The sequence below is a fragment of the Geotrypetes seraphini genome, chromosome 9 (assembly GCF_902459505.1).
Source record: "Geotrypetes seraphini chromosome 9, aGeoSer1.1, whole genome shotgun sequence".
NCBI classification, from domain to species: Eukaryota; Metazoa; Chordata; class Amphibia; order Gymnophiona; family Dermophiidae; genus Geotrypetes; species Geotrypetes seraphini.
Window position 1 is genome coordinate 185,385,435 of NC_047092.1, and position 24,909 is coordinate 185,410,343.

The window sequence follows — 24,909 nt, forward strand, 5'->3', positions numbered from 1 at the left end:
CTCAACCGTCAGTCTCCTCCTTCCTGCCCTTCTCTGGCCTCTGCCCCTCACCATGGCAACTCGGCTTCACTCGGTCGCAGACCCCCGAAGTTTACGATATCCAGGAAAAACGGCACTACCGGCCAAAGTTTATTTTTAAGTTTAAAGGTGCAGCAGCGGCTCCTCTCACGAGCCGTACCTGCGTCAGAGAAGGCTTCCGACGCAGGCGGCGATCGTGAGAGGAGCCGCCGCGGCACCTTTAAACTTAAAAATAAACTTAGACAGGTAGTGCCGTTTTTCCTGCTTTGCCCACTCTTCTCTTCGCCGTTCAGGCTCCAGAAGAGCTCCTCCAAGGCAATTAGCCATCTACCTGGGATGTCCACAGAGAAACAAACATAGCAAGCCCAGTTAAACGTTTGCCAAATTAGCTCCACTCCAGCAACAGCGGAAGGTGAGTTTTTCATAATTGTGCGACCGCGGGAAGGGAAGGGGGGGTGCCAAGGGACTAGATAGCAGGCCAGAACGCGGGAAAGGGGGGTAGGGGAAAGGACGTGCTTTGGCTGCTGCACAGGGGGGGAGAATATATGCTGCTGATGCATAGGGGGCAGGGAGAGAGACAGATACAAAGAAAGACAGACAGACAGCGGGAGGGAGAAAGAAAGGAAGAAGGACACAGGGGCAGAGAGAGAGACAGAAAGACAGACAGACAAAGGGGGCCAGGGAGAGAGACAGACAGAAAGAAAGACAGACAGTGGAAGGGAGAGAGACAGACAGAAAGAAAGACAGACAGTGGAAGGGAGAGAGACAGACAGAAAGAAAGACAGACAGCCATATTCTAGCATGCGTTAATGTAACGGGCTAAAAGATGTCTGGGGCATGTAAGTCATCATCTAATCTAATTTGTTCAAAGAATAAGTCGGGATGGTGCGTGATATGAATGACGAGGGGGCTGTTCTTGACAAAGCTTGATAGCGAAACACGTTGACGCAGACAAGCAATTAAAAAAACAAAAGTAAAAAGCCGTCAGTCTAGTGGCTACAAAGCGAAGTCCCTCTTTCACTAAGGTGCGCTCTCTGCTAAGGCATGCATGTTAGTCTATGGACACGTTAGAACGCACGCTAATTCGATTAGCGCACCTTAGTAAAACAGGGGGTTAGTGATTTCATATTTCTATGGACGTTCTTTTGAATGCGAACGTTTTGTGAAGGTTTTTATCAAATAAGATTATGAGCACTAAAACACCAAAAAGTTTTAAAAAAAGCTGATTAGATGATGATATAGACCCCCCCGAGGTTTGTCATGCAGCCGCTTTAAATCATAATTGGCTGGTTGGAGGCATGTCAGATAAATTCCATTAGTGACTTCTGTTCTGCCAATCCCTTGCAGTTCTAGGCGGATTAGAAAAGAAGATAACTGGACATTTCCAGGAAAATGACAAATTAAGGTGCTGTTTACAAGGTTGAGACTTTGATGGGAAAGTTAGAAGAGTGGGGATAGTCCTGGAGATGGGTTAGGAGTTTTTGAATAACAGGGTTTTGATTTCTGCAAAAAAATACTATTTAAATTGAGTTAGAATTATAAACTCTGCAATATTGTTATAGATAGATGTCTGATAACATAGTAAATGACCTGAATAGTTCATCCAGTTTGCCCATTACAAGAACCTCGTCATCCCTCACTTCATGTCTGTCTGGCCTGGGGCCAAACAGACCTTTAGTGGCTGACAGGTAGGTGGGATAAATTCCCTCCAGGGGTCAGGCAGGAAGCTGGGAAACCACAGTCAGACATGACTAAATCCCTTGGAAATATGACAGACAGGAAAAGTGGCAGAGAAATAGGACGTGGGGGGCACCAGATCAACAAAACCCATCTTGTACGGGAGGGGAAACTGACTCTCCAGCCAGGATCACAGACCCCGACACATCATTTGGAACACCAGCCGTGTTTTGCTGTCCCCAAAGTCTTCATTTTTGGCTTCTCAAGGTGGTCATCAGCCACCCCACTTCTCATTGCCGGTGAGGGCATGGGTACAGTTTAAGCTGCTTATTTTGTTGTTTGAGTCGAGGGATTTTACTGTTCTGGCCACCAGGGTTTTAAGAAAGACCAAACTGAGGAAGTGACAGGGGCCTGTATTCGGGGATAGGTTGCCTGAAGAAATAAGACTGGACTTGAATGATATGATTTCCATATAAAGTAAAGACCTGGATGTTTCCTGTGTCATTAAGGGACTAGACTGGGGGAGGATTTGGGCACTGGCTGCTGAGTCTATGACGGCTTGTACTGGTGTCATGTTTGTTTTCTGTTGTTAGACTACATTGCTTTAGGTGAAGGCATTGGCAACACAGTTTAAAAGTCTTTTAACAAATTAAGGGAAAGATTCTCAAAGCTTAATGTTGCCACTCCAGGCAATTCTTCATCCTAGCCGAGTGGGTGCCAGTACTGTGCCAGCATTGTGAAAAGCACATTTCTGGTGTGTGTTTTTACTGTGACTAATGATAAAAAATTTTTATTTTATTTTTTTTACAAAATTCACATAAATTATACTAATGGGGTTTTCGTTTTTTATTGGGGGGGGCAAAAGCATGTTTCTTGAGCACTTGTATTATGGGTGTGCATTATGTGCGCACTCCCTCCTCCTGCCACTGTCAAGCAGCCCCCCCGACATGCGCACTCCCACTGGTAGCTGGAGGGAAGCCCACTCCCCACTGCCGCCATCAAGCAACCCCCCCAACACCTCCCAGGCAGCGGGAGGGATGCTCACTCCCGCCACCATCAAGCAACCCCCCCCCCCAACATCCCCCACATGCAGGAGGAGAGAAGCCCATTCCCACTGCCACTGTATTGCCCCCCACCCACCCAGTTTGTTCACAAGGACCGGCTGGAGAGATGTCTACTCCCTTTGGCCAGCAGGCTTCCTCTTCAAAATGGTGGGCCATCCCCTCCTTGGTGCATCCTGGGATGTACCAGGTAGGGGCCTGAGGCTCTGATTGGAGGGGCCTTAAGCGTCCCAGGATGTGCCGGGGAGGGGAAGCCCCTGCTGGCCAGAAGAAGTAGGCATCCCTCCGGCTGGCCTTTATGAACCAGGTGGGTGGAGGATCGTTGGAGGCATAACTGTAACGGCGGGAGGGAGTGGGCATCCCTCCCTCTACCAGGGGTTGGTTGGGTTGCTTGGCGTAAGAGGGAAAGAGTGGGCATCCCTCTTGCCGATCTTCAATTTAGGGTCTTTTTTCAATTTGTGGGTGTATTCTGTGCATTTGCCAATCGCTGTCAGCTGCAATCAGCACATGCAAATTTAGTAACCCTCCACGACTCTCCGTGAACCTCATTTGCATGCACGGTTTTTAAAGAATGACACGCCTTTTTGAAATCATTACAATAGCGTTCGCGATAACGACCCGTCGGATTTTACCACGAACATTAGAGAATCTTTCCCCAAATCATTAAAACATATTGGCAGTTGTTTAGTCAGTGATGTTTCCAGGTTGGGCAAAAGAGTCTCTGAAACCATGATGGATATGATGAGATCCTACTCTGTGCCTTCTCAGATCTCGTGTTTCACCCTTTTAGCCTGGCCTCTGTCCCCAACATAGTAAATGATGGCAGAGAAAGTCTCAGGTGACCCTTCCAGTCAGGGTTATAACTGACGTGCTTTGCAGGTTGCTCCCCATTCATCGGGGAGATGTTTCCACTGGACTGACGCCAAAATGATAACCGTGTCAGCTTTTGGCAAAGGCCATTGAGTGAGTTGTAGTGCAATGCCTATGCCAGTCCAGTGTTGCACAAATTCACCAGTGTGACATTGCAAGACGCACGTTCTTTTCTGTGACTGGATTATGGAACCATTTCTATTATTATCATGGCAATTTACAAATTAAAAAGTGTGATTTAGAAGTCTTGTTTCAATCAAGTGAACACATAACAACATCATCATAAAAAAAAACCTTCAATAAATATAGCTATAGTTCCAATCAAGAGGACAAGTACGTCTTAAATTATAAACAAGGCCAAGAAGAACATGTACAATTGGGCCAGCTCAGTGCTCTGATAGGGGCATTTTCAAAACGCTAAGATGTCCAAAAAATGGCATAAATCGGCATTTGAATGTCCTAATGTTTATTGAGAGCTTCTATACCGCTACTAATGACTGGGGAGTCAATTCAGAGTGGTTTACATGAGCTTCTGGAAAGGTGTTACAATACCTGAGCTTCTCCAGGGTGTCCTAAGTGCCGATTTTGGAAACCGTTTTCCTTGCAAGGTGTCCTAACTGCTGTCTTTGTTCTCTTCCTCTCTATCGATTGTAGTTCTAACCCTTCCCTTTTCTTCCTGTTCGTCAATGTCTTTAAAAAATGTCATTTCCCCAGGTTTGTTTTGGTTTAAATTGTATGTTAATTGGCGCATTGTTTTGGTGTTTTTGTAGACCGCCTAGAAGGCTTGATTTTAAATAAACTTGAAACTAAAGGGGGGGGTCGGGGGTCAGAGGTGTGTCATGGATGGGCTTTGGGCATGCCTAGATTTGGATGTCTTGCTGTAATAATCAAACCTTTCCCAAGATGTCCTGGACCGACTTAACCTTACACACATGTTCCAATCGATCCATTTCCCAGCTACAAGAAATTCACAGTTTGTGACTTTGAACAGCTCAGTTAACTTCTTATAGTCGGCTTTTCCAAATATATTTTCCAGACAGACAAAAAGATTTTGAATTTTACCATTTAGATGAACTTGTACATCTTGTAATAGTTCTGAGCATGCGTTCTTTTTTGCATTTGTTACGCTGCCTGAAACTAATTTTCCAAACCATTGACTGAGCTCTCTGACACCTGCAGGGTAGTTTAATGGTTGCCCCTCATGTTGTACTTGGCTTCTCCCCTTTCCTTCATCGTTGTGTTTGTTGGCAATTTGTAGACTCCGCCGCACTGTGTCCATGACTCGAGGTTGCCGAGTCTTTAGTCTTCTCGTATTACATTACTTATTTATTTCATATTCAGCCTTTCAAATCATAAATAGCACAGTGGTTTCCAAAGATAAAATACAGGATTGCAAATCATATGAAAAACAAGCATATTAGTAGTAGTAGTAAGCAGCGGTAGAGCGGTGACTTGTTTATCCTCGTCGGAAGGTGGAAAAAAGCGAGGGTGAAAGGAGAGTCCTTCCTTAGGAACATACAGACTTTATTGGAGAATCACATAAGACAAGTTCAACATGGACAGGGTTTTGACACATAAATAATATGTCTTCATCAGGAGTCCAAATTTAATACGTCAATTTATTTATTTTTTTTTTTAAATAAATGTATAAAATATGTAAAAATCTCTTAAATATAAAACATACCATTAAAATAATCCTGTACTCAGATCAAAAGAACCAACTGATTTGTAAAGCAGTGTGCCATAACAGAAACCACGAAGAAGCCACCCAACCACATGAGGGCAGTGCCACACCCCAAAGGAGGGCTTCCCAAACCTCACAGCCAGATAGGTTGACGCGTAGCCACACAGTAAATATGCAGCTAGATTCTATGTATGTTCTTTGTGGATATCTCAGGTCTGCACAGTGGCCTAGCCAGGGTGAGAGGCTCCCTTCCCCCGAACCTCTAGTTGTTCACCACCGCAAATAACAACTTCAGCGTGCTCCTCGTGACCCCGGCGACTCTCCCTCTGACCTCACATCCTATGCGCAGCACCCGGATGTGACATCAGCAGGAGAGCTAATGCAGTCGCAAGAAACATGTTGAAGTTGTTGCCCGCGGGGGGAGGGAAGGACACAAGTGTGACGAGGGGAAGAGTGAGAAGAGGGGGAGGGGGCAGAGAGTAAGAGGAGGGTTGCCAGCGCTCCCACCAACATGGCACCCGGAGCGGACTGCTCCCTCTGCTTCGCCCCTTACTACGCCACTGGGTCTGCAGGATGGGTTTGGGAAGCCCCATCCTACCAGCTGGCTTGACCAGGGTCCTTCAGAACACAAAGCGTTAACTTGTGGGTGGGATTTTGGCATCCTTTGTGGCACAGGATTCCCAGCTGTCCGAGTATAATCGTTGAGTCCTGTGGCTGGGGTCAAAGTGTGATGAGGCGGCAGACAAATGCATGCAAAACCCAACAGAGCATATCTTGCTCCCTTCTCATAAAGCGCAACCCCATATTTCTTCCCCTCTCCCCATGTACGTGCATGACTTCCAGGAGCAAGAAGCACATGTGTAAAGCTGTCCTCCGTGTGTCTGTCCCATCTCTGAAGTGTCCCTTCTGTGTTTCAGAGCCTTCGTATGATGCTGTCAGTGAAGAAGACAATGGCCTCACTTCAGGTCTAAAGAAGCTGTGTCTGAAGAAACAGTTGCCAGTGAAAGGTCTCAAGCTTATCAAACCATCCGCATGGGTAACCGGCACAAAGATTGGTGATCGCCAGCTGTACGAGAGCAAAGGGATCAGTAACGAGGTTACGCTCATTGACTTTGAGGAAGACTTGAGCCCATCTACCCCATCCGCAGTTGAGGAACTTACCGCGCCAACGTTAGCAAGACTAGCAATGGATGCTTTCTCCTTGTTGGACAAGACACCCCCTCAGAGCCCTTGCAGGTCCCTACCTAGGCCACTACACCCAACGCCTGTGGTGGACTGGGATGCCAAGCCTCTCCCTCTGCCTCCAGCTTATGATGAAGTGGCCCAAGATGAAGATGACTTCGAAGTGTGCTCTATCAACAGCACCAATGTTCTGTTAACTCAGAAGAGCAAGAATGAGCTAATTGATCTTCAGCAGGCCAAGGAGAAAGGGGAAACGAACCATGGATTTGTACCTGAAGGCGAGAAGACATTTGACAAATCTGTGCTGGAGGATAATCTTTTCTTGCCTCCCAAGGAGGGAAAGGAAACCAATTTCTCCCAAACAGCCGAGATCTTTGAAGAACTGCAACAAGAATGCATGAAGAGACTTAATGTCCCTAAAGCTGCTGCTTCCTTGGCATCCACTCTCAGCCCCAGCACTTCCCAGACCAACATTATCCTAACATCATCTGAGGACAAACCTCAGATTCCTCCCAGGATACCCATCCCTCCAAGAGCCACGAAAAGAAACGAGTTTGGACGCTGGTCTGGGGAGCTCTCTCCAGCATCTTGTGGGGAAGAGGATAGACCACCTCAGCTCCCGCCTCGAGACTCTTTGTCTCAGCCTACCTCTAGGACTCCCAGCCCCATGGCAATGCAGGTGGGCTCTCCTCAGCTGAGAGCAAATATATGCGCCACCATGTCTCTTGGTTCGTATTTGTCCACATCTCCTGGAAAACCCATGCCAACTACCCAGAGCTTTGCTTTAGACCCTAAATACGCCACTCCCAAAGTCATCCAGGCTCAGGGCAAGGACAGTTGCAAGGGGCCTTGCATACTTCCTATAGTGAAAGATGGGAAAAAAGTCAGCAACACTCATTACTATTTGCTTCCGGAACGACCTCCCTATCTGGATAAGTATGAAAAGTTTTTCAAGGAGGCCAAAAGCCCAGAGGAGGTGTCTGCCAGCAGGGTGATCACCACAGCAACAGTTAGGCCTATGGTGCAGCAGACAGACTACAAAGCAAACTTTTCCTCCAACAACAGCAACTCAGGGTCCAGATGCTGTGTAAAGACCTCACACAGTCTGCAGAAGATTGTTTACGATGGGCCTGATGATCTTAGACCTTCTGAAAAAATCCGACTGGTAAGTTTTATCCTGCCTTTATTCTGATCTTCTTGTTCTGAACTGTGGCTCCCCAGTTATTTTGAGATAACACACGTCCTAAATTAATGTGTCTTGCTTTTTCCATGTGATGCAGGAATGTCGGATTCCTTGTACACTTGTGTTACACATAGGAATTGCCTCACTGGGTTAGACCAGAAGTCTATCAAACGCTGTTTCCTGTTTCCAGTGGTGGTCAATCCAGGTCGTCTCAAAAGTAGCAGGACTCTATGTTGCCTTCCCTTAAGATCAGCCTTGGCTTTCCCCAGGTCTACTTTAATAACAGTTTATAGACTTTTCCTCCAGGAATTTGTCCAAACTCTTTTTTAAACCCAGCTACACTAACTGCTTTTACCACATCCTCCAGTGAAGAAGTCCAGAGCTTAAAGGGAGTGGGACTTGTATGCCGATTTTATTTTTATTTTTTTCTGATTACACATTCAAAGCAGTTTACATATAGACAGGTAACTATTTTGTACCTGGGGCGATGGAGGATTAAGTGGTGTGCTCAGGGTCGCACGGAGCAGCACTGGGATTTGATCCCACGACTAGAGACTGACACAATGACAGTTTTTGGGCCGTCTACCGCCTATCCGTTCCTTCCCCAGCCCTGTGTGTTCAATTATAGATTTGGTACGCCCATGCCATTCCCGTCCCTGAAGGGCAAGATTAGCTTTCTCAGCGGTAATATTGTAAGAGATAACCTCCACACGCCTTCCTGAATCTTATCACACCTGCATAGGACACACCCTTGACATAAGCCCTACCTGTTTCGGATGCTGGTGGTGGTAACGGTGGATGTGCCCTTCCTGTGTCAAGCTCGGTCGAGTTATACAACGTACTGTATGTGCCCTGCCGAGATCAGATGCTGCCAGAATATATGGGATATGTACCCGGTCTGTGAGGGCATTCTCCCCCCCCCCCAAATGAAAGGTTACGTACATATTTCTTTGCAAGTTTTAGTACAGACTTTCCTTCCTCATGATTCCCTCTTCCATGTCCCACTCTCTCCCACCACCTTGGCCTCATCTAGTCATCTCCCAGCTTTCTCCCCCAATCTCTGCTCCTCTCTGTTTTTCTCCTTGCCCTGTGCAGTTCTCTCTACCCTTTAACCTTCATTCCCCCCCCAAGACCCCTTACTTGCTCTGGCCTTCCTTAGCAGACATCCTGCAGCTTCTCATGGTTCCCCCCCCCCCACAACAGCATTCCCTTCCACAGCACACACTGCCCGGTTTGTTTAGCGATTCCATCACTTTATTTGCACAGTTGCCCCCCCCCCCTACTCCCAGTGGCAGACTGTTTCAACTTGCTTCAGGCACCCCTCTGTGGCTCATTTCCCTAAAGTTACTTGGCCCTCCCTTGGACACATCTCTCCGGCCAAAGCAAAAACCCCAACTTCCTTGGGCCTGTCCCCTGTTCCCCCACCCCCACCCCACCTACCCCAAGCTTACTCCCCTCGCCTCTGTTTTCAGCCCCATTATTTCGGCCCCTCCACCTCCCCCCTCCATCCAGCATATGCCCCTCCCTTTGGACCCCCCTCCATCACTCCCACCATGTACTTCTAATAGCTACACCAGGGCCCCCCCCCAAAAGGCTGACATGCTTCCTCCTTCTCTCCACCATCATCCGGTGTCCCCAGGTCTCCTTTTAAAAACTAATTACGGCCTGTGAAGGATCACCAATGCACTTTCCCTCTGCCGCGATCCGCCCCGGACCAAAACAGGATGTTAAGTCAATGGAGGGGGGCGGGACTGCAGCAGAGGGAAAGTGCACCAGCAATCCTCCACAGGATTAGTTTTTAAAGTGAGACCGGGAGGCGAATTGGGCAGCACTAGCTCACGGGTTCGGCAGGTCCAGATGGCTTCCCTCCCTCCCTGCCGCTGACACAAACCTTGCAGAGCGAGCCATTGAACACAGGCTTACTCGACAATGCCCATGGCCTTCCCTCTGCCAGGCTCCTCCTTATGACACAACTTCTTTTCTTTGCGAAAAAAGGAGGAGCCTGGCAGAGGGAAGGCCAAGGGCATCATCGAGCAAGCCTGTGTAGAAATTGGCTCACTCTGCAAGATGTGTGCCAGCGGCAGGGAGGGAGGGAAGCCATCTGGAGCCACCGGACCCCGAGCAGGCAATTGCGATCCTCAAGAGCCACAGGCAGGTCAGGTTTTCAGGATATCCACAATGAATATGTATGAGATGGATTTGCATGCACTACCTCCTTGAGATGCAAATCTATCTCGTGCATATTTATTGTGGATATTCTGAAAACCTGACCTGCCTGTGGATCTCGAGGATCGCAATTGCCTATCCCTGCTCTAGTCAGATAGTTCACTGGAGATATGTTTAACTGGGGTTGGTATATGAAGCAGCCCCTCTGTTAGCCAGACCCCCTCATCCAGTCTCCGCAGCTCTGAAGTCAGACTAACTCTTGAGGACCAAGGGCTCCACCTGGTGTCCTGTTGGGGAACTACATTACTCCTGAGTCAGCAGTCTGAAATTTTTAAGCTTTTTTTTTTTTCCATATACTGCCTTTTTCAGTGGTAGCTCAAAGTGAATTATATTCAGGTACAGCAGCTCATTGTTTATGCTTTTTTGGGTGGTAGCTGAGTGTGAGCTCACCAGGACAGATAGGGGAAATGCTTGAGTATCTGAATATGAACCACTTAGGCTATAAGTGGTATAGAAATGCTTCAATAAATAAATAAGGTGAGTTCAATTCAGCACTAGGTGTTTCCCTCTTCCTAAAGGGCTTCCAATCTAGTTTTGAATCTGGGACGGTGGAGAGCAAAACGCCTTGCCAAAGATCTTAAGGAGCTGGAGTGGGAGAAGAAGCTTTGAACCCAGAGAATCAGGTTCGATTCCAACAGGGCTCCCTAACCCTCCAATGTCCCAGGTCCAAAATAAGTCCCTGTATATAATACGTAAACCGCTTTCATTGTAAGCGCAGAAAGGCAGTATGTTAAATCCCGCCCTCTTTCCTTTTTAATTGCTGCTGTAACTAGTACGAAACATTAGGGGATTCATGAAACAGTATCTGATGGCTTCCAAGTGCGATGGGGCACGCGAGGGGCACCATGATGGGTCTGTCAAACGTTTTTGATCGTTTGTGGCTTAGATGATTTTTATTTATTTAATTTACATCGCTTGACATACCGCACTGTGGCCACAAAGTGTCGCCTAGGCAGTTTATAGTAAATCCAAAATAAAATTCAATTAGACTCATAAAATCTAATCTAATTTACAATTTCTTGGTTGCTCTATGCCTTTCTAGGTTCAAAGTGATTTACAAATTACAACCCCCCCCCCCCTTTTTATAAAGCCAGGTTAACGATTTTTATTGACAGCCGTGGCGGTAAAAGTTCTGACGATTATAATAATTCTATGAGCAAAGGAGCTTTTACCGCCGTGGCCAGTGATAAAAATCGCTAATGCAGCTTCATAAAAGAGAGGGGGGAGGGGGGTAAGAGATTTACGTAATGCACAGAAGGAACAACAGTAAATATAATGGTGGGTTGAAGCTGAGAGAAGGAAGCCCAGAGAGCGGCAAGTGTGGGGCCAGTCCAGGCAGAGCTGAGCGATACGTGGGAGGGGGTCTCCACAGTTCCCTCCCCCTCAGCCACCAAATTCAGACGTGTGTCATCGGGGGGGGGGGTCTAGTCCTCTCTCCAAGCGCTCTGACATGTTGAGCGCTACTGCGTTCACAGACCCTCCTCCCCTGCCTTGACTCTGCCTCTGATGCGTCCGAGTCAAAGTAAAGCCAATGGGATGCCAACGAACAGAAAAAAATTCTGATCACTGTCCTTTTCTATCTCTATGGAGCAAAAGCAATCCCAATTTCAGTTGAGCCTTTCAAATTCTTCTGTGTGTGTGAACCTCTGACCCACGTTGACTCCGTGTTATGTATGTTAACCTGTAACCCGTTCTGAGCTCATTGGGAAGAACGGAATAGAAAAAAAAAAAATAAAATAAGCTGAGCAGAAAGTATGTGTCAGATTACTAGAGACGGGAGAAGATGCATCATCTCTCATAACGGGAAATATAGTGAGGGCATTGTCGTTGGTGTTGGAATTGCTGTCCAGTTGACGAAGATGAGGTAGCCGGAATGAGATCAGTGGCGTAGTGAGGATGGGTGGCACCCCTCCCCGATCCCACTTGCCCCGTGCATGTGCCACCCTTCCCTTCTGCCGTACCTTGGCGGTGGTGAACAATGTTCTCCTCACGACCCCGTCGTCTCCCCCTCGGACGTCACTTCTATGTGTGACCCTTGGAAATGATGTCAGCGGGAGAGCCGATGGGGTGGCGGTTGTTGCCCACCGCAAACACCAACTTCAGCTAAAGCGGGGTATCAAAGTCCCTCCTCAAGGGCCGCAATCCAGTCGGGTTTTCAAGATTTCCCCTATGAATATGCATGAGATCTATTAGAATACAATGAAAGCAGTACATGCAAATAGATCTCATGCATATTCATTGGGGAAATCCTGAAAACCCGACTGGATTGTGGTCCTCGCAGTGGGACTTTGACATCCCTGAACTAGAGGTATGGGGGATGGGAAGGGGTTGGCAGAGAGGAGGAGGAGGGGTCATTCCAGCACCAGTAAAGATGATCTGGGGATTCTTGGCAAAGGTGTGACCAGTTCTCAAGTGAGTCTTTTGCACCTGCCTTTGTCTCGCTTTCATTCACCGCGTGTGTATGTGCGCAGTTCACAGTGATACCACTTTGTCGCTAGTTCTGGAGTCGGCTTCAGTTTCGCTAATGTCACGCATGTTTGTGTGTGTGAACTGCAGGTCCAGAGTACGGTGCACGGGGTGACCACCGAGGAGTGTCAGACGGCCTTACAGAACCACAGCTGGAGTGTACAGAAAGCTGTCCAGTACTTGAAGGTGAGCAGGCCTGCGGGCAGAGGACGTGGGCACTGATTCTGCAGATCGGGTGGCATATTTTCAAATCTAGTTGAGTTCTGATTTTTGCTTTTTAAATTTTTTTTATTAATTCACTTGGGAGGGGTGGTATAATAATACAGATGGAGCATAGGCAGCGGAATGCTTTTTTGCTTGAGGGGAGGGGGTAAAAGCTCTGCCCAGACCCACCCAAACTCTGTGCCAGACCTGCCTAAGCTCCGCCCCAGACCCTACCCCCATAATAATAATGCTAACTAATGCCATTTCTTCCATTCATTTTTCATATACACAATATAATCTTATTAACAATACAAAATGGTAACCACACAATTAAAGCACACTCTAGAGAAAATGTTAATTATCATTTATATTCTGCTTTTTCCAGAGAGGTCAAGAATGTCATCTCAGTAACTACTTCAGAAATACAGTAAAGCCTTGGATTGCAAGATAAGCAAAACATTTTGTTAAATTTTAACTTGATATACAAGCAAGGTCTTGCAATACGAGTACATACAGGATTTTGTATTAAAGTTTTTGGGTTGTGGAACGAATCGTCTGAGTTTCCATGATTTCTTATGGGGAAATTCGCTTTGATGTACGAGTGCTTTGGATTACAAGCATGTTTTCGGAACGAATTATGCTCATAAACCAAGGTTTTACTGTGTAGACAAATATAGTACAAAATATAGACAGCAGAGATAAATTCTCAAAACTGACACATTTTAATTACTAAACTGAAAATCAACCTTTGTTGTCTGCTGATTTTAGGTTTCAGATCATCCTTTCCCAAACTCCGATTTCTTATCCATTGGCTATTTTTCTCTCCTTCACTTTCTGCCCTACCTCCATCTTTGTTTCCAATGAACAGGGACAATGTAGCAATAGGGAGTCAGAAAAATAGCTGAGCTGTAATTAAGGAGACTGACTCAAGTCAATTAAACCTCCAAATAGGAAGTGCTCGTATACACTGTAACATAGCTCAGAGGCATGTAACTCTGAAGAGGGGGAGGTAACCCCCTCTTGGAATAAGAGTTGTATATCCAATCATAGCATAGTATTTGGTAAGAACGAGTCCAACTTTTGAAGGTGTGAATTGATTGAAAACTGTATTTCAACACTTAGGTAGAATGACTCACAAAATTTTCAAAAGTGCAAAATAATAGTGATTGCATTCAGGATATGCTAGAGATTGTACTTAGCTTGTATGCAAAAAATGCAAACTTCTCAGGGTCCCGACGCGGCCCCGTTTCGGCGTCTGCTTCAGGAGACCCCGCCAACCGAAGGTAGATAAGTTTTGTCAAAACTCACACTGAGTATAAGTGCTTTAACTGTGATCGGTCAACAAACTGAAAAGTTCCATGCAACCTCCATCTTTAGCATTCACTTTTTAAATTCACATTTCTTCCATTTTTCTGCTTTTTTCTCAAAATCTGTCTACTTTTCCATGTCTTCCTTTCCCTTCCCATCTATCCATGTGTACCATCTCCTCCCTCTTTCTTCTTTCCTATTCCCATCTGTCCATAAGAAGCATTTCTTCTATCTCTCTTTCCTGCCACACCCATTGCTGTCCACTATATCCTCCTTCCTTGTCTCCTTCCCCTCCATCCCAGTGCACCATCTCCTCCCTCTCTTCCCCTCCCTTGGTCTGATATCTCTGTCTTCCTCTTTCCCTCCTCCTCACCTCCCGTGTTCTGACATCTCTGTCTTCCTCCTTCCCCCCCCCCCCCCCTCATGATCTGGCATCTTTCTCCTCTCATTCCCACAGTCTGCTTCCCTTTCCTCTTCCATGTTCTGGCATCTTTCTCTCTTTCCCTCCCCCTTCCTGTGGTCCAATATCTCTCTCATCCCCCCCCATCCTGTGATTTGGTATCTCTCTCCATCCCTTCCCTCTTACCCCTACTATGGTCTGGCATATCTCAGTTCTCCACTGCCACCAGTCTGCAATCTCTCCTCTTTCCTTCCCTCTTCACCAGTGGTCTGACATATCTCTCCTTCCCTTTCTTCCTTCCTATGGCCTGGTATCTCTTTCCTCTCTCTCCCATGGTCTGGCATATCTCTCACTTTCCCTCCCCCTTCCTCTTCCCATGGCCCAACATTTTTCAACTTCCCTTCTCCCCTTCTCATGGTCTGGCATCTCTCTCCCCTCCTTCCCTTCCCTTTTCCTCCGTACTTTGGTGTGGCATCTCTCCATCCTTCTCCCCCCTCCCCCAGTCTGGAATCTCTCTCTTCTTCCCTGGTCTCACATCTCTCCTCCTTCCCTGGTTTTCACATCTTTCTCTTCCTTCCTTCTTTCCCCCTCCCTGTGATCTGACAACTCTCTCCTTGTCTTTCCCCCTTCCCGTAGTCTGATATCTCTCTCCTCTTATTCCTGCAGTCTGGTATATTTCTCTTTCTTCCTTCCCTTCCATTCTCTGGTCTGGGATCTCACTATCTCCTTCTCTCTCCCTTCCTTTCCCAGTGGTCTGACATTTCTATCTCTCTCCTTTCATCACCCTTCTCTGGAATCTGACATCTCTCCCTTCTTTGAGTCATCTCTCCTCCCCCAGTGTAACATTTCTCCCTCCATTCCTTCTTTCTGCCCCCTGCAGTCCAACATCTCCCATCCCTTCCTCCTTGGACTGGAAGGGGGGGCACAATTTTTCCCTCCTTTCCCCCCACCAGTCCAACATTTCTTTCTCTCTGCCTCCTTCATGCTTCCTATGCTTTGGTACTCATTCCCTCCCCAACCAACATCTCTTTTTCTCTCACTTTGAGTCCAACTGTACCCTCTCCTGCTTCCCCTGAGTGTGACGTTTCTCCATCTCTCATTTCTCTCCTCCCCATCCAACATATCTCCCTCTTTCCACGAGTCCCACACTTTCTGTCTCCTTGCCCCTTCCTTCAAGTGTAATATTTCTTCCTCCTTCCTGCACCCCCATCCATTTCTCCCTCCTTGTGTGCTCTTCTCTACCTCCTGCCCATTGATCTACCTTACCTCCTGCCCATTGATCTACCTTCATTTGCAGCCCAAAGGATGTCGCTGGTGGCAGCCAATCACATACACTATCCTGCCGCCAGCACTGGCATCTCCTTTCAATTGCAGGCCAACCTTTGAGGAAATGGAAGTTACTTCAGAGAGGGCAGGCTACAGTAGGCAGAAGATTTTGCTGCTGGCAGCAGGACAGGTATGCGATTGGCTGCCCCTGGCGATATCCTTTGGGCCGCAAATGAAGACGATGCCCCTCCTCCTCCCCCGTTCTGAAGCCTATACTGATAGAGGCCCAGCCCATATCGCAGAACATTTCTGTAGTCCATTGATTCCCAAACCAGACCTGGAGGAACCCCAGCCAGTCAGGTTTTCAGGATATCCACATTGAATATTCATGAGATCCAATTGCATACTTTGCCTTCTTGGTATGCGGATCTATCTCCCGCCTATTCATTTGAATATCCTGAAAACCTGCTCCCCCAGGACAGATTTGGGAGCCCCTGGTGTAGTCTGTGCTTCGTGTCTCGGTGATTTAAACCCACTGATACCTCTACTGGCCTCTTCTTTTCAGGTGGAACAACTGTTCTGTCTGGGTCTAAAGACCAGGATGGAATGTCAGAAAGTTCTCGAGATGTTCGATTGGAACCTGGAGCTGGCCAGTGCCCACCTGCTGGAGTCGTACAGTACAAGCAGACAGAAGTAGGGGGTGCCTTGATCTTTTGCGTTTGGAGAGTCCCCTCTCTCTATGGAGCAGCATCTCCTCTTTCAGAGAATTAACATGCTAAATCCCGTCTCTGATGTTTTGCGTTTGACGTCGTTTCACTGCAGGGACAGTTTAATACAATAGATTGGTTTTAAATCATCTTTTGGACCTTGGGCACAAAACAGTGTGAGTCCAATTGCTAGTGATTGGGGCTGTCAGTATTAGTTTTCACCCCCGGCTCGAAATGTGACTATCGCATCTCTGTAGAATTTATGCCACTAACCGTTGAAAATGCCACCAGTGGTGAGTCTAAAAATCCTTGTTCACTAATCAGCTGCCAGGCCAAATTTCAGCCCTGCCTTTAGTTAAAATCACAGCAAAAAAGAGACCCCATTTCTCACTCCTGTGTCTCTTGCTATCTTAACCCAGGAACAGATGAATCTATTTCTTGTTTATTCTTTGCAGACGATGATCATTCCTGGACCACCTGGATACAAGTCAAGAACGGAGGGAACCTTCCCATCCTGGAGCTTCAGGGCTCATGGAGAACTGACCACTCTTGCTGATGAACTTGTGAATGACCAGGGAAACATCCGGATATCTGTGATGCCTGGTGCACTGGGGCAGAATGAGTGGCCCCCTCCTCCCCTCCTCCCCCCTCACCAGTTTTGCTGCTGTCAAGATCAACTCGTGAAAAGTGTTGGTTTAGGAGAGAGCTCAGTGTTTCCAAAGGACTTAATCCATATATGTGGCTATTCGTTCAAATATTTGCTCATTGGGATTTTTTTTTTGGGGGGGGGAATAGGCCTTGTTTCTTTTTTACAAAGATATATATATATATATATTTATTTGAAGAAACAAATGATTGTGTGGCCCTCAGTGTTCACATTTTTGATTTAGTATTTTTGGCGTTCTAATAGCGTTCGGTCTCTTGTCTCTGTTTAAAAGAAAGTGATCTAGGAGAGGAAAATAAACTTAGCTTTTTCATTTTTTGTGTTTTGGGGATCTGCTGACTCTCCAAAAGCAATATTTTCTCAACGGCACTCGAGAATGACCAGCCCATTGCTATCAAAGGCATCTGTAAGTGAAAAGTGAGACTGTGTAGCCTTTGGGCTGTGACTTTGTTTGGACTGGTTTTGGATCTGGAGTTCAGGCAAAGTGGGAACGTTACTGAACCCCCCAGAAGAACTGAAGAGTGGCTGCTTCCAGACCCCAAGAATCTCATCTTCGGGCACGTTCTCCAGGACCTCCTTACTAATAACAGGTTGTGATGTTGCTGTGTTTACACTTTGGGAAGGTGCAACTGGTCGGGGCGCTTTCTTACACACCCCTTCCATTTTCCAATCTTTTCCGGACGCTTCCTCTCCCTGATTTTCTTTGGACGTATATATTGTGTCGCACATCCATCCATGGATGGGGAGGGGGGCCCTGAATCAGGCCTTCTGTGGACACTCATCCCCCTGTTTCCCCTTCGGGGCTCTGACAGGCATGAACTTTCACTGGTAGCTGATGGTTTTCCTCTCAGTAAAATAAGCACTGTTTGTATAGTTTAATTTATTAATGTTTTGGTTTTTTTTACTTTGTGACTGTTGGAGCTGCTGTTAAGAAATGTCTTAAAACGACATACATAGTTTTCCACACAGCTAAATCTGTTGAAATTCTGTTTTAAATTGCGAGGCCAGGTTTCCTGCTGACTCCTCCTCCTCCTGCTCCCCACCTTGCTGGTATTTTGGGATCAGTAACTCTCCCGCTTGCTCCTCAACGGGGCTGTACTTTCTCAGATGCTGCCTTCAGGTTCTCCAAGGCCTCATCGGAACCAACCCAAAGGAATCTGCTGAAATTAGATGTGCAAATGTATAGAGGATATGTTCACCTTTTCAGCTGAGGGCAGCTTGGCTGGCACTGGGTTGGGAATTGCTGCCCGACTGCTCCTGACTGTGCTTTTGCTTCGCTTACCCATTTGTTTTTTGACTCTGTCGTATCCTCCAGCTTTCAGAGAGAACTGGCCTCTGTAGGGCTACAGTGCCTCAGGCCTTTGCTTGTAGCTTTCTGGGTGGGTTTACCTCAAGTAGAACAACCCACTCTGTAACCCGTCTAGCCCGTCCATTCAAATGACCATCTTGAGCCTTAGGCTATAGAGTGTAGCTCCGTCCTGAGTCCACGCTACGAGCCTCTTTTCTCTGACCTCAATGGTTGCACCCATGATACAGTAGGCAGCATTTTTGTGCCAGTGGGGCTGTGAGTGCTTTCTCTGCAGCGGGCTATGCTCAGCCACTCCACTGAGCAGAAATGGAGCCTGGGAATAAACCCTAGCCCCGCTTTATTAGGGTGTAAGTTGGAAATAGCATAATATCTATGCTATATTGCCTGAAGCAGCCTGGTGGGACGGATGCGAGTTTTGAGAGAGATGGTGTTGGCAGTTGGCCCCCCTCTCCTTTTTACCTCGTTCCTTGGTGTCTTGCAGTTTGTTCTTAGAGGTGGACTTGGGGCATGTTCGAGGGTGCTTTGGGGTTCATAGCTGTGGAAATAATGTGAGGGAACCAGAAGGTTAATGTAGCATGCTGCCTGTTTTTAGTTTGGGTTGTTTTTTTTTTTTTTAATAATGACAGTATTACTTAACTAGGGTCAATCTGAAATCTCTTCTCAGCTTTACTGTGGAAATGCATTAGACGTCTTGGTTTGTGTTTGATGAAGCATCTCTGGAGTGAGCGGCTGCAGCTGCAGAATTCCTCTGGTGTTTCTGCAGCTGTTCTGGGAATACTCTTGAGCTAGAAGGATCTGTACTTACCAATTCCATCATGTCCAGATCTAATGCCAAAGTAAGCGGAAGCAGGATTAAAAACTGCCCGCCTGAATGTTATCCATTCTCTGTGTGACTTTCCATAAAGAGCCCAACCCACAAACTTCCTCCTCCCCCTGCTCCCATGTCTCTCACCCTTCCCAAGCAAAATCTGCCTTCCACCACCTCCACTAGCTTTGCCATCTTTAACATTGCTTAGTTGTTGCTGTTTTCCGGGTCTCGCCGCGTCTGGGTACCCGGAAAACAGCACTAATCATGACGCCAGCTGGGGAAGCCTGAGAGAACATTAAACATTGCTTCTAAGAAACTACTGCTGTCTTTCTACCAAGATTTGTTGCAACCAAGCTTTGTGGGGCTGTGGTGAAGAAGGATTCGACCTTCCCAGTCAAGCTGAAGTTTTTGGCTTTTAATGTGGTCCTTCCATTTTAGAAGCCTGAGAGGTTTATAACTTCTGCTCCACTCCCCTTACCCTAGTGCAGGGGTGTCAAAGTCCCTCCTCGAGGGCCGCAATCCAGTCGGGTTTTCAGGATTTCCCCAAAGAATATGCATGAGATCTATTAGCATACACTGAAAGCAGTGCATGCAAATAGATCTCATGCAAATTCATTGGGGGAAATCCTGAAAAACCGACTGGATTGCGGCCCTCAAGGAGGGACTTTGACACCCCTGCCCTAGTGGGTTTTTTGGAAGCATAAAGCAGACATTCCACTGCCGTTCAAGATAGCAACAGGTGTGTGCGTATATCCTTGTTGATATCCTGAGGGCCAGGCTTGACAAATGCTAAGATGCTGTGAATGACACAGGGACAAATTTTTCACAGTCCCCATGGGATTGATCTCCCTCCCCATCCCGTCCCCACGAGTTCCGCTCCTGTCCCTGCCAGCTCTGTCCTCATCCGCACAAGCCTCAAACATTTATAAGGACAGAGCTGGCAGGGATGTGGACAAATTTGTCCCCCGTGTCATTCTCTACGTGATAGGACTTTCAAAGCTTGATATGGACCAGAACATTTTCATTTCATACCACTTCCCATGTTGTTTGTAGCTATTTTTATTTGGCCTTGGACAGCGTGAGTGCTATGAGGATAGAGGATGCGCTGTTCCAGAAAGAGAGCGCTCACGCGTGCTGGGAAAGAACGCGCAGCGTTTCTGTCATAGTTCTCACTCTTTCCAGATGTCGTGTTTTCTCTGCGCCTTTTGCGTTTGGTGATGTAGGACTTTCCATTGCAAATGGTAAGCCCATCCCTGCTACTACCGGTGCTTGTCCCCTCTCTCCATCTTCACCTGGCTCCAAGCGAGAAATGTTACGTGTAGGTCCATCCATTAATGCAGTGGAATAAAACCAAGACCAGTTCAGGCTGCCTGGCTGGGAGGGAACCTGTTGCCAGCTAGAGAATGACACAGGGACAGAATTTGTCCCCTGTCCCCGCAGGAAACCGTCCCGCGTCATTCTTTAGTGTCTCTCTCAGCCTCGGTCCTTCTACACCCGCATTCTTCAGTGCAAGGCTTGAGGGTCAGTGGCTGGGCCCACTGATTCTTCCCTCCTTAAAGAATGACATGGGGATAGCTATGCTCCCCTGGTTGTGATGCAGTGAGTGAGAGGGGCTGTAGGCTGTGTGCAAATGACGTCTTCCCTGGCCTGCCAGGGTTGTGCAGTTAAATCATTTGTTCTACTTTTTCATGTGCAAAGACTGTGTTGTAGTTACCAGAGCTTATGTGGATAAGCTTTTGCAGAGATAATAAAAGTGGGTTTATATTTTACAATCAACTGGAGTCTTCGTGCTTGGTGAATTTCTTTGTCTGCAGCAGCGATGATGTCATCTCTTTATGTGATGTCACCACTGGGGGGGGACAAGTTACAAATTCTGAACCGGGGATGGCCACTTCCTGCAGAGAAGTCCTGGCTATAACCATTTTTCATTTGTGGCCTTTTTTTGTGCACAGTTTTAAGAGAGAAGTTTTTGGGGAACTTGATATTTTTTGTTAAATTGAGGATTATCGAAAGCTGCTTTCTACTACCTTGCTGTTCCTACCTAAGAGTTTTTTCTCCAGAGTTTATGTATAGATCTGGAGTTTTCTGTGCTCTCTCTTTTTTTTTTCCTCTTAAGGCTGGTTGGAATCTAGGATAATATTGGTATCTCTGAGTGTACTGAAAACTTTGTTGACCACTCCCTGCAGACATTAAAATTTATTGGAGTCAGTTTCTACTATATATATCTACAAATCTAGGCAGCTTACCAAAACACACAAATAACAGATTTTGACAGTGTTTAAAAACAACAACATAATCAAAACATTAAGTTTAAAAATGTTAAAAGAAAAAAAAATTATAATATCAGCATTAAGCTTTTTGAAACAAATGGGCCTTTAACTGTCTTCAAAACAAAAGTCGAGACTCAATGAATTGCAAAATCAGCCTGATTGGACTTGGTTGATATATGAATGGTGAACTTGGTTGACTTAAAGGGGAATTGTCATCTCCTGAGCCCATATTCCATTCTGTGGTATGCTCCACCTTAGGGTTACCATATGACTCCAGAGGACGGATTGAGACACTGAAAGCGATGGAAGTAAAACCTGGATGTCTCAATCGGTCCTTTTTCCCTACTCCACCTTCCTTTTGCAGAATGTTTTAGTTCTTATCAAGGACAGTCATTTTATTGAGCAGAATTAGCAGCAGGGGGATATTTTTAGCTGCTGGATCTCTGAAAGCCTGTGAGGAAGGACTCTCTTCCTTAACAGCAGGATCTGGTTTGCTTCTGCTGATTTTTGGGGGTAGAAAGGGAGACAGCTGGCTGATGTGGGGGTTTCAATAGAATGGTGCTCCCATAAATACATATATCTAGAGCAAATGATATACAGTAATAGCAAAGTTCAGAAACAAAACATGGAATATCTCCCTTAAGAGAAGCAGGACTCTTCAGCCCTGACAAAAGATGACTGAGAGGGGGGATATGAGTGAGGGAACTGTCAAACAACACAAGAGGAGGACTCTCCAGGAAACTAATGACCAGCAGAATGAAAACCAATTGTAAAAGGTTCTCACAGTGCACAAAAAGGTTGTGGGTTCGGTTGCCAGAGGATGCAGTCAAGATGGCTCAGGATAGGATTGGATGAGTTCCTGGAGGAAATGCCCTTACAAAAGGATTGGATGGATCAAGCCATCGACTCATGGCAAGTGGGAGTGTGTGGTGCAGTTGTTAGAGGTACAGCCTCGGCACCCTGAGTTTGTGGGTTCAAATCCTGCACTGCTCCTTGTGACCCTGGGCAAGTCACTTGATCCCCATTGCCCCAGGTCCATTAGACAGAGTGGGAGCCCGCTGGGACTTGAGATTTTTTTTTCCTTTATGGGAGTTTTTTTTTAAATCTCTGGTTTGTTTCTGGAGCAGGCTTATGATTTAAAAAAGTGCCCCTTGCATCTGGGGCCAAGGTTTTGAGGCCTAATTTATTAAGTGAAAAGATTACTTGCATTGCTGCTGGATATACAGAAGACATAACTTTATTTGGGTATTCTATACCAGGTGCCATAGCTAGGGGGCACTGTATCATTGTGTAAAGAGACATTGGCTGTGTGAGCAGGAAGTGTCCTTTATGGTGCAAAGATAACTCATTATTAATCTAGCCATTAATTTATAAATGTGTCTTCCTGGGTGAATAATTTACAGAGGCACTTTTTCAAACTCTTTCCTTAGTCAAAAACGTATGCTTGAGGTCAACCATTTTACCATCTGCTGGGAGCATAGTCTATTATTTTTGGAGACTGTTTACTGAGAAATGAATTCTATATTCATGAGGATTAGTATGCAATGGTAGCTTAATGTATTTTATATATATTTTTTTAGTTTCATGAAATAAGCAGAAAGCCAAAATCTTTATTGGGTGTGATTCCTTGAACCCAAGAGCCTAAGCAGCTGGGAGTCCAGCCTTTCATCACTCTGAAATGTAGCCCTTTACTTCCAAAGACTCTAGATCAGTGGTTTCCAAATCTGTCCTGGGGGACCCCCAGCCAGTCAGGTTTTCAAGATATCCCTAATGAATATGCATGAGAGAGATTTGCATACCTGTCACTTCCATTATATGCAAATCTCTCTCATGCATATTCATTAGGGATATCTTGAAAACCTGACTGGCTGGGGGTCCCCAGGACAGGTTTGGGAACCACTGCTCTAGATTGTCAACTGATGGCTCTGCTGGAACTGGAGATTGTTTATTTGGTACAGAAATAAATTCCCTGTTGCTGGCAACTCCATGGAGTGGTGGAGTGGCCTTATGGTTAAAGCAGAGGGTTGAGAAGTAGAGGACGGAGCCCGGCTCAAACCTCACTGATTTTGGGCAGGTCACCTACCCCTCTGTTACCTCAGGCACAGACTCAGGGAGACGAACAATTTGAAGGCACTTTACAATTGTTAATGAGGATGGTATTTTTGTGGTCGATTATGCTGATTGGAATGCTAAATGCAATTAATGTTGTAGGTGGTGAAAAAAAGTGAATAAAATTGTAAATGACAGAAATCCCACTGTTCTTGAATGTAACTCACCTTGTATACCAACTGCAAAAGGCATGAGCTGAATCCCTTCCTCCCCTCCCCCCCCAAAAAAAAGCCTTCCTTTATCTCTTATTCCTGAGGTGGACCCGCATGCACAGAGAGGGGGTATAGAAAAGTGAATCAATAAATCAATATTCTGGATTAGGAATGATGCCTTTTTTTTTCTTCCAACACGAAGGACCAGTGTCCCGGAGCATTTTCACCCCTTGCGCTTTTTCTGTTTTCATTTCTTGATATAGCGCCTGCCACAAAACATCAAAGCTGTTTACAAATAATAGAGATTAAAGGAAGAACAGGACAAATAATGATAGGAAAGCCTAAGAAAAGAAAGGACGTAGAGAGGGTTAGGGAAGCAAGGCTGACTGAAGAGAGGAGAAGTGAAGATGTGCCAGCTGGGGCCTCTAAGGTGGTTGTGATGGGATTTTCACATGCAAAGTGCCAAGTTGACGCTACTCTTCTAGTGCTTCCTTCACTCGGTTGGGAGTTTGTGTAAATAGGGGTTTTAACATATTTATCAATGATCTAGAGACGGAAATAGTTAGTGAGATCATTAAATTTGCTGATGACACAAAGTTGTTTCGAGATGTTGAATTGCAAGAGGATCTTGTGAGACTGAAAGAATGGGCATCAAAATGGCAGATGAAGTTTAATGTGAGCAAGTGCAACGTGATGCATAAGGGTAAGAAGAAGCTGGGCTCTATTTTAAGAGTTGGTGCCCAGAGAAACGATCTAGGTGTCATTGTTGAGGATACGTTGAAACCCTCAGCTCAATGTACAACATCTAAGAAAGCAAATAGAATGTTAGGAATGATCAGGAAAGGAACGGAAAACAAAGATGAAAATGTTATAATGACCACACTTTGAATACTGTGTGCAATTTTGGTCACCAGGTCTCAAAAAAGATATAGCAGAAAAGGTACAGAGAAGGGCGACAAAAATGATAAAAGGGATGGGATGACTTCCTTATGAGGAAAGGCTAAAGCAGCTAGGGCTCTTCAGTTTGGCTCAGGGGTGACATGATAGAGGTCTATAAAATGCTGAGTGAAGTGGAAAGGGTAGGTGTGAATCACTTGTTCACTCTTTCTAAAAATACTAGGATTAGGGGGGGTATGTAATAAAGCTACTAAGTAGTAGATTTAAAACAAACCGGAGAAAATATTTCTTTAGACAATGTGTAATTAAACTCTGGAATTCGTTGCTGGAGAATGTGGTGAAATCAGTTAGCTTAGCGGGGTTTAAAAAAAAGGCTTGGATAGTTTCCTAAACAAGGAATCCACAGGCCATTATTGAGATGGCTTGGGGAAATCCACTGCTTATTTCT

At 46.0% G+C, this 24,909-nt stretch overlaps 1 protein-coding gene across 11 annotated transcripts in view; it reads left to right on the top strand.

The window, feature by feature from the left end:
• Positions 1–19,490, top strand: part of TNK2 (tyrosine kinase non receptor 2) — a 139,136-nt gene extending 119,646 nt beyond the window's left edge. For all 11 annotated transcript variants that reach the window (XM_033958339.1, XM_033958345.1, XM_033958347.1 and 8 more), the window contains 4 exons: positions 6,228–7,657; positions 12,458–12,553; positions 16,111–16,238; positions 16,708–19,490. In XM_033958339.1, coding sequence (XP_033814230.1) covers positions 6,228–7,657; positions 12,458–12,553; positions 16,111–16,238; positions 16,708–16,714 — 1,661 coding nt within the window. In that variant the 3' untranslated portion in view covers positions 16,715–19,490. The remainder of the gene's footprint in view (positions 1–6,227; positions 7,658–12,457; positions 12,554–16,110; positions 16,239–16,707) is intronic.
• The last annotated feature ends 5,419 nt before the right edge of the window (positions 19,491–24,909 follow it).